Source organism: Ahaetulla prasina, chromosome 10, assembly GCF_028640845.1.
Source record: "Ahaetulla prasina isolate Xishuangbanna chromosome 10, ASM2864084v1, whole genome shotgun sequence".
In the NCBI taxonomy this organism is placed as follows: Eukaryota; Metazoa; Chordata; class Lepidosauria; order Squamata; family Colubridae; genus Ahaetulla; species Ahaetulla prasina.
Genome location: NC_080548.1, coordinates 25,990,072 through 25,999,941, shown reverse-complemented (window position 1 = coordinate 25,999,941; position 9,870 = coordinate 25,990,072). Strand labels below are relative to the sequence as shown.

The window sequence follows — 9,870 nt, the reverse complement described above, 5'->3', positions numbered from 1 at the left end:
ACATAAAGGATTATATAATATATAAACATATATATGAGGAGAAACAAGGTAATATAAACATATATATATATATAGGGGAAGAAACAATAGGACAGGAACGGTAGGCACGTTTGTGCTCTTATTGTAACCACTCTTCACATTGGAGAGATTCGGAATTAATCTATTCTAATTCATGATTCACCTAGACTGGAATAACCAAGAATGCAAAATTTCTCAACCTGGAACATTGATGTATTAATCTTATCATAAGAAATGTTATTGGAGCTGGTATGGGGTTGGCTCAAATAACTTTAGATCTGAACCGGCTCCCATTGCACTCAATGGAATTTATTTTTTATTTTATTTTATTTCTTTGTCACAACAGTATATATAAGCATAAGCATGAAATAACTATACGATATATAAGCATAAATTAATCATAAGTATGTAATAGCTATATGAAATTGGATACAACCAAAGGGAACATTAGAACAGGAACAGTAGGCACGCTGGTGCTCTTATGCACGCCCCTTACAGACCTCTTAGGAATGGAGTGAGGTCAACAGTAGATAGTTTTTGGTTAAAGCTTTGGGGATTTTGGGAAGAGACCACAGAGTCTGGTAGTGCATTCCAAGCATTAACAACTATATTTGCCTCCAGATGAATCAACCATGTGCACAATTCGCTGTAGCTTCAGAGTGGGGAAAGTGGTCGGAATGTGAAGGGAATAGATCCTGAATGGACACTCTGAGCATTGCATGTGTCTCCTCAAGGTTAGGGAATGGGACGGTGTGACAGAATTCATAACGGCAATTCCACCTCTGCTGAAAATTTGGTTTTGTTGGTTGTGGAGGTCTGCCTGAACTCTTCATTCTCGAACGCAGAAAAGGCATTCTCAAACGCAGAAAAGAGGAACCCTTTCAGGCTGTCTTTGAAGCCCTTCACCATAAAGACATAGAGGATGGGATTGATGCAGCTGTTGATAAAAGCCAAGACCAATGCTATGGGAAAACCGGTTTCCAGCACCAACAACATGTCTAGATGGGATGAATATTGCAGGTCAATGAAAGAAAACACATGGTAAGGGAACCAGCATACAAAAAAGGTCACAATCAAAGCCGTGATGATCTTGTAGGGCTTGCTTGATTGAAATAGTTGACTGCTTCTCAATTTCAAGGCAATGGCTCCGTAGCAGAGGAAAATAATGGCGAAGGGAATGACGAAGGCAAAAATGAAACGGCTGATGATCACACTGCGACGCTTGGAGATTTCAGTATCTACGGTGTTACCGTAAGTGCTGTAGCAGTGAGTGTCCTTGCCATTTTGTACGGTTCCCCCGAAATAGAGAGGGGGAGAAGACAACACCAAGGCCAGGATCCACACACCCAAGGCCACAAAAGAAGCCCACCGAGTTTTTCGATGGTTCTGAGCCCAGATTGGATGCCGGATGAAAATGCAACGGTCAATGCTGATGACCGTGAGGATATAAACACTGGCATAGAGGTTGAGGAAGATGAGGGTGTTGTTCATCTTGCACAAGTACTGGTTGATGTACCACTTGAAGACCACAGCAGCACGGACAAAAATCAGCGAAAAGATGAAGACGAAGTCCGCAATGGCCAAGTTGAGGAACCAAACCGTGTTGACCGTCTTCTTCATACGAAAGCCGGTGATGAAGATGACCAGCCCGTTGCCAAGGAACCCCAACACAAATGCAAAACTGGAGATCACCAGAGAAGCAATTGGCATCTTTTCTTGCATTATAATTACCTTTTTGAGGTTCTCAAAGAAATAATCATCATCAGTTGCGTTGCTCATTTTCTCTGACAAAGCCAGTCCTTCACTGGTGATGTCTCCCTTAGAAGCAAAAACATGAAGCACGAGAGTTTTATTTTTATTTTTATTTATTTTTATTTGTCACAACAATACATATAAGCATCACACAAAAAGATTATATAGTATATAAACATATATACACAAGGGAATATTAGGAGGTATAAGCATATATATATATATATATATATATATATATATATATATATATATATATATATATATATATATATATGTTTTCTGAGGTTTTCACGGGTGTTTGTATGTAGGTCTTTGGTTGTTCGGGTTTTCTCCCGTGTAAAATTAGAAAAAAAAATCAGGAAGCACGACCAAGGACCAGAAGCCAGACCGCAGCTGCAACATTAGCCATTTCAAACCCCTCCAATCCATACATACAGCAAACAGACACCCACTATGAAGATGTAGCACGACCACAAACACGAAGCCAAACAACAGCAATGCAGCTCACCAGCTCAAATCCCCCTGCAACTCAGACTAATCTGAGCACAACCAAACCCCCACCCAAACAGGACACACCCCCAGCCAATCAGAGCACAAAAAACCCCCCATCCAATCAGATCACAGCCAAGCTCCCACCCAATCAGTTCAAACCCCCACTAGCAGTTAAAAAGGAAGAAACAGCTGCAATCACATTTTGCTCCCAGAAGCATGAAGCTGAAGCCTGAAGATGATGAATGAGACTTCGTCGAAACGTCGCCAAGACACTTCCAATTTTACACGGGAGAAAACCCGAACAACCAAAGACCTATATACAAACACCCGTGAAAACCTCAGAAAACAAATATATATATATATATATATATATATATATGAAGAAAAAAAGAAAAACAATAGGACAGGAACGGTAGGCACATTTGTGCTCTTATGCACGCCCCTTATGGTCCTCTTAGGAATGGGGTGAGGTCAATAGTAGAAAGTTTTTAGTTAAAGCTTTTGGGGTTATGGGAAGAAACCACAGAGTCAGGTAAAATGTTCCAAGCACTGATGATTCTGTTACAGAAGTCATATTTTCTGCTATCTAGATTAAAGCGGTTGACATTAAATTTAAATCTATTGATTGCTCTTGTATTATTGCAATTAAAGCTGAAGTAGTCTTTAACAGGAAGGACATAACAATAGATGATTCTATGAGTTAAACTTAGGTCTTGTCGAAGGCGAAGCAGGTAACCTTGTATCTACAGCTCAGCTTAATAGGTCAAAAGATCCTCAAACTGGGGAGGGATATTTCCTTCCTTAGTTGGTGTGGGGGGAGAGAATCAGGTGTTTTAGGTTCAAATGTAAGAACTTCCTTGGTGGATTAGAACAATACATCAATAGACAGCAAGAAACCACACAAGGAGTTCTCCTGGCATGGAAACTGTATTGGCTAACCCTTCATCAGGAAAATAATAGGTATGTGGATAGCCAAGGAAAATTGTACTTACCTTGTTAGAAAGATCAGTAGACGGTTCTTTTGTGTTTCCTCTGGCCTCTGCTGTAATATATAGAGGGATTCTGCTGAAAGAGGCTGAGGTAGGACCAAGAACCCCAAATACGCAATCAAAGAGGAAACCAATAGAGATTATGGGAAGTGCAGCCTTATGTTTTGGTTTTTTTTACTTTAATCTCAGCTTTAATCTGTACTCCCCACACTTCTGAGCGTTAGCTGTTAATCACAGACTCAGCTGATTCCCCCTTTCCCATCTTAATATTTGCAGGGATGGAAATGGTACACCTGTAAAACATCTGGAGACTCTAGAAAGAGTTTAGAGAAGAGCAACAAAGATGATTAGGGGGACTGGAGGCTAAAAGATATGAAGAACGGTTGCAGGAACTGGGTATGTCTAGTTTGATGAAAAGAAGGACTAGGGGAGACATGATAGCAGTCTTCCGATATCTTAGGGGCTGCCACAAAGAAGAGGGAGTCAAGCTGTTCTCCAAAGCACCTGAGGGTAGAACAAGAAGCAATGGGTGGAAACTAATCAAGGAGAGAAGCAACTTAGAACAAAGGAAGACTTTCCTGACAGTAGAACAATTAATAAGTGGAACAACTTGCCTCTAGAAGTTGTGAATGTTCCAACACTGGAGGTTTTGTGTGAGAATGGAGCCTGCGGAGGCCATAGAGGTCTCAGAAAAGCATTCTGTTTAACAGAATAGCAGAGGTAGAAGGGACCTTGGAGATCTTATAGTCCAGTCCTCGGTTCAAGCAGGAGATTCTATACCATTCCAGACAAGTGGGTCTCCAGTCCTTTCTTAAAAGCCTCCAGTGATGAAGCACCCACAGCATATGAAGGCAAGTTGTTCCACTGGTTAATTGTTCTCACTGTTAGGAAATTTCTCCTTAGTTCTAGATTGCTTCTCTTCTTGATCAGTTTCCATCCATTGCTTCTTGTTTTTCCACCTGGTGCTTTGGAGAAGAGGTTGACCCTCCCCTCCTCTTCTTTGTGGCAATTTTGGAAGACTGCTATCATGTCTCCCCTGGTCCTTCTCTTCACTAGACTACCCATGCCCAGTTTCTGCAACTGTTCTTCATATATTTTAGCCTCCAGTCCCCTAATCATCTTTGTTGCTCTTCTTGGCACTCTTTTCCAGAGTCTCAACCTCTTTTTTATAATGTGGTGACCAAAACTGGATGCAGGATTCTAAGTGTGGCTTTTGTTGTTGTTAGTTGCGAAGTCATGTCCGACCCATCGCGATCCCATGGACAACGTTCCTCCAGGCCTTCCTGTCCTCTACCATCCTCTGGAGTCCATTTAAACTCATGCCGACTGCTTCAGTGACTCCATCCAGCCACCTCGTTCTCTGTCGTCCTCTTCTTCTTTTGCCCTCAATCTTTCCCAGCATTAGGCTCTTCTCCAGTGAGTCCTTCTTTCTCATTAGGTGGCCAAAGTGTGGCTTTACAAGGCTTTATAAAGTGGTATTAACACTTCAGATAATCTTGGTTCCTCAAAGCCACTTCCAGAACGAAGACCTTCTGCAACCCTGAGCAGCCTTGGGAAGGTCTTAGGAGCCCATCAACGAAAAGAAAAGTCACCTGGAATCTGATCCTACATATACTAACAGCAGCAAGAATTGCATTCGTGCAATAGTGGAAGGAACATAACTTACCACCGGAGGGACTGATTATCCAGAAAATATTTGAATGTGCCAAAATGAATAAACTAACCTTAGAATTAAAAGAAAAAAATGATTTGGAATATTACGCAGTTTGGGGAAAATGGTATAGGTGGATAGACAATAGAAACAAAAATAGGTAATATTCATAAGGAAGTTGAGGATGTGTATATATGTATATTTTACTTGAACTGTTAATCCAAAGCAGATAAAAATGACACTGTATGTTTGACTATGTATTAGAGTTATGGAAAAGAAAAACTACAATAAAAATTATTTATATATATATATAAAAGTCACCTGGAAGCTATGAGGCATGCAACAGATATGTTGAGGCTCATACACTACTTTGGGTAAGGAAACATCTGCAAGAAACATCTCCAAACTCAGAGAGCACCAAGGAGCCTCATTTCAACCCTGAACTATTTATTACAGGTAGTCCTTTTTTTAAAAAAATTTGCATTTATATCCCGCCCTTCTCCGAAGACTCAGGGCGGCTTACACTGTGTTAAGCAATAGTCTTCATCCAATTGTATATTATATACAAAGTCAACTTATTGCCCCCAACAATCTGGGTCCTCATTTTACCTATCTTATAAAGGATGGAAGGCTGAGTCAACCTTGGGCCTGGTGGGACTTGAACCTGCAGTAATTGCAAGCAGCTGTGTTAATAACAGACTTAGTCTGCTGAGCCACCAGAGGCCCGGCATCAAGAGGTCCTTGACTTACAACAGTTTAGTGACTCTCTGAAGTTACATGGGCACTGAAAAAAGTGACGTAGGACCATTTTCCTTCCTTATGACCTTAGCAGTATCCCCATGGCCATGGGAGTTACAGTCAGTTATTTGACAAGTGGACAACTGAAGAAAAGCAGTCGTGCCAAAGCTAATTTTGAGTTGAATCCTAGAAAAAAACCTCCCCTTTCAACATGTTTTTCTCCTGCTTAGAACATTTGTCTGTTTGCCAGTAAGGTGCCTTTTGACAGGGAATCCCCGTGTCTCTGTTTTGTGGAAAAATTACGACAGTGGTCACGAGTGTTTTGACACAACTACAGTTGAAGCCTCTTCCTTTTTTTTTTTTTTTAAAAAAAACCTCTGTTTTGTAATATTACTTAGTTGTGCCTACCACTTAGAATGGTATTAACCTCCATCCGTCCCCACAGGTTCTTGTGAAGTTGTACTACAGCTTTCAAATACCTTCCTCTCTTCTCTATTCTCAAGAAAGAATGAAAGAACAAAAGAACAAACAAATGAACCAAGGAAAAAAAGGAAGGAAGGAAAGAAGGGAGGGAGAAAAGGAGGAAGGAAGGAAGGAAGGAAGGAAGGAAGGAAGGAAGGAAGGAAGGAAGGAAAGAAAGAAAGAAAGAAAGAAAGAAAGAAAGAAAGAAAGAAAGAAGGAAAGGAATGAAGGAAAGAAAGAAGGAAGAAGAAAAGAAGGAAGGGACAGGAAGGAGGAAGGAAGGGAGGGAGGAAGGGAGGAAGAAGAAAAGAAGGAAGAAGGAAAGGAGGGAGGGAGGGAAGGAGAAAAGAAGTAAGGAAAGAAGTAAGGAAAGAAGGAAAGGAAAGGAAAGGAAAGGAAAGGAAGGAAGGAAGGAAGGAAGGAAGGAAGGAAGGAAGGAAGGAAGGAAGGAAGGAAGGAAGGAAGGAAGGAATCCCTTCTTTCTTGGACTTTCTGGATCCAGAAAACGTAATCCTTAATCCAGCGTTTTCTACTGAATTGGTTAATTTTCACAACTGACTCATCGTGATGAACGCATCTAACATACCTTCCTCCTCCTATCCTCTCAACGACAATCCTGTGAGGTGAGTCGGGCTTAGAGAGAGAAGAAGAGCTTTCAGTCTAAATCTGGCAGGGAAACTAAATCGCAATTGATAAACTTATTTTATATAGTGGGCAAAAAAAGAGAGAGAAAAACGAAAATGAAATAAAAATAGTTTTATTTGTCTTCGTGGTTGAATGCATAATTGCCTTCCACAATTTGGCAAGTTGTCTGGGCATTTGCGAGAGGTCAGAACTGAGCACCATAAAGATCCACGAAGTTTAAATAATTGTCCTTATACATAATTCTTCATTCCACATTATTTAAGTATTCTTCAACTACATTTCACGGTATTTAACCAGATTACAGAATCAAATGGAACAATTCATACCAACATTCATAAAAGCTAGCAATAATGAACAAATGTCCCATCAACTCCACCCTGGAAAAAAAACAACACCTCACATATTAAATCACAGCAGCCATTGCTGTTCCATGAAATATAATGCAAGACAATACAGAAGAGTGATTGTTAAGATGAGACATATATCTCTGTTTTAATATGAGGGAAAATAACAATAAAATGGTGTAAACAAACTATTAGGCTTCCATAACTGAGTAAAACAGAGTAAGGGAGCTGTAACATGGCTGCTTAGGATATTGCAGTTTATGGGAGAAAAGAGCTACAGCTCAGGCAGCTAAATATGTCATTTAAACCAGTAGTGGGTTTCAAAAATTTTTTACTACTGGTTCTGTGGGTGTGGCTTGGGCGTGGCATGGCTTGGTGGGCATGGCAGGGGAAGGATACTGTAAAATCTCCATTTCCACCCCACTCCGGGAGAAGGATACTGTAAAATCTCCATTCCCACCCCACTCCAGGGGAAGGTTACTGCAAAATCCCCATTTCCTCCCGATCAGCTGGGACTTGGGAGGCAGAGAATAGATGGGGGTGGGGCCAGTCAGAATTTTTACTACCGCTTCTCCGAACTACTCAAAATTTCCACTACCGGTTCTCCAGAACTGGTCAGAACCTGCTGAAACCCACCTCTGATTTAAACCATAGGTAAGAGGAAATGCAATGAATCAATGAAGGAGGTCCACGTTTGTTAATGATCTACCAGCAAGAGGGCTTTTGCCAAGCAAACCAAGAAAAATCAAATTGCAACCACTCTTCCTATTGGAGAGATTCAGAATTAAGAGGACACTGATCTATTGTAATTCATGATTCACCCAAGGAAGGGGTGTCAAACTCGACTTCATTGAGGGCCGCATCAGGGTTGTGTTTGACCTCGGGGGAGAGCGTGGCCAGAGTAGGTGTGGTCGGCTTGATGTCACTCCTGTCCGGGGCACCTGTAGTGGCCCAAGCACTCTGCCAGGGAAAATGGGCTCCTGAGCTCCCTTTTTGACTGCAACCCATTTCATGCAGCCCTCCTGAGCTCCCTTTTCACTGGCATAGGGTTGCAGGAGGCCATGGCAGCTGAAAACGGAACTTGGGAGCCCATTTTCACTGGCAGAGGCACCACGGGCCAGTCCTTCGCTATTTCCAGGGTGGCCCCGCGGGCCAGATTTAAGTACCCTGCAGGTCGGATCCAGCCCCGGGCCTTGAGTTTGACACCCCTGACCTACAGGAATAACCAGGAATACAAAATTTCTGAATCTAGAACTTCGATGCATCAATCGTATAATAAGAAGTGTTATTTGAGCTGGTATGGGGTTGGCTCAAATGACATTAGATCTGAACCAGCTCCCCTTGCATTCAATGATGGGTGGCTACAGGAATAAAATGAGAATGCATATCTGAATCTGGGATTCATCATTGCAGTTAAGAGCAGGTATCTCTATATAAAGCAGCATACCAGATTCATCAACCAGATTCTAGCTTTGGTTCCGAGACAAAGAAGGCGCTTCAAATGCGTAGGGAATAGATTTGCAATGAATACCCTGAGCCTTACACACGTCTCCTCAAGCCAACACGTTTTGGAATGGGTCGGTTTTTCAGAATTCATCGTTGGGATTCCGTCTCTGCTGAAGATTTGTTTTGTTGGCTGTCGCAGTTTGCCGGACATCTTCAGTGAAGGCATCCTCAAATGCGGAAAAGAGGGACCGTCTCAAGGCCTCTCTGAAATTCTGACCCATGAAGACATAGAAGATGGGATTGAGGCAGCTGTTGATGAACGCCAAGCATGAGACCAAGGGCAATCCAATATACAGTGTCATCTGCAGGTTGAGTTGTGTTCCATATTTCATGTCAATGAACAGGAACACGTAATAGGGGAGCCAGAAGGCAAAAAAGGGGACAATCACTGCCGTGATGACTGTATAGGGCTTGCTGGACGGAGACAACTGAGTCCTTCTCAGTTTCAAGACAATCGCCCCGTAGCAGATAAGAATAACAGAGAAGGGAATGACAAAGGCAAAGATGAAGCGGCTGATGACCATTGCTGGATCGCTGAGCACTTCAAACTCACCATAAACGTTAGAGCAATTATGACGAGCCATGTCAATTGGATTTACTTCTGTTTCCCAGAAATACAAAACTGGAGAACACAACACCAAAGCCAGGATCCACACACCCAAAACCACAAAAGAAGCCAACCGAGGTGTTCGGTGATTCTGAGCCCAGACCGGATACCAGACGGAAATGCAACGGTCAATGCTGATGACCATGAGGAGATAAACACTGGCAAAGAGGGTGAAGAAGAGGAGGGTGCCGTTGGCCTTGCACAAGGGCAGGCTCATGTCCGACTGGATTATCAGAGCTGCACGGGCAAAATACAGTAAAAAGATGAAGAAGATGTCAGCAATGGCCAAGTTGAAGAACCAGACTGTGTTGACGGTCTTCTTCATTCGGAAGCCAGTGATGAAGATGACCAGCCCGTTGCCAAGGACCCCCACCACTAACGCAAGACTGCAGAACACCATAGAGGCAGTCTGCATGCTTTTCTTCAATAATTCATAGTTATACGTCGCGTTGCTCATTTCCTCTGGCCAAGCCTGTTGTCCAATGGTGACTTTTCCCTTTGAAGCAAAAACAGGAAGCATGAGAGCTGGCATGAAAAAAGCAGAGCAGAGAAACTTGTAACTGGCTACCCACGCTTAGCTTAATCGTTTGGAGGTCAAAAGATCACAAACTGGTTAAAGCAAAAACATGAAACATGAGAGTTGGAGCAGGTAACCTTGTAACT

At 42.2% G+C, this 9,870-nt stretch overlaps 2 protein-coding genes across 2 annotated transcripts; both read right to left on the bottom strand.

Annotated features, from left to right (window-relative positions):
- Nucleotides 1-780: 780 nt before the first annotated feature.
- LOC131204556 (chemerin-like receptor 1) lies at nucleotides 781-1,797 on the bottom strand. Its single transcript, XM_058195945.1, has one exon. The coding sequence runs from the start codon at nucleotides 1,795-1,797 to the stop codon at nucleotides 781-783; it is 1,017 nt and encodes a 338-aa protein (XP_058051928.1).
- Nucleotides 1,798-7,345: 5,548 nt separating this feature from the next.
- LOC131204555 (chemerin-like receptor 1) lies at nucleotides 7,346-9,664 on the bottom strand. Its single transcript, XM_058195944.1, has one exon. It carries the CDS (start codon nucleotides 9,662-9,664, stop codon nucleotides 8,681-8,683), a length of 984 nt encoding a protein of 327 aa, XP_058051927.1. The 3' UTR covers nucleotides 7,346-8,680.
- Nucleotides 9,665-9,870: the final 206 nt, after the last annotated feature.

Excerpts from the sequence above, each read along its gene's own strand:
- LOC131204556 (XM_058195945.1), bottom strand. The coding sequence starts at position 1,797 with ATGAGCAACGCAACTGATGATGATTATTTCTTTGAGAACCTCAAAAAG.
- LOC131204555 (XM_058195944.1), bottom strand. The coding sequence starts at position 9,664 with ATGAGCAACGCGACGTATAACTATGAATTATTGAAGAAAAGCATGCAG.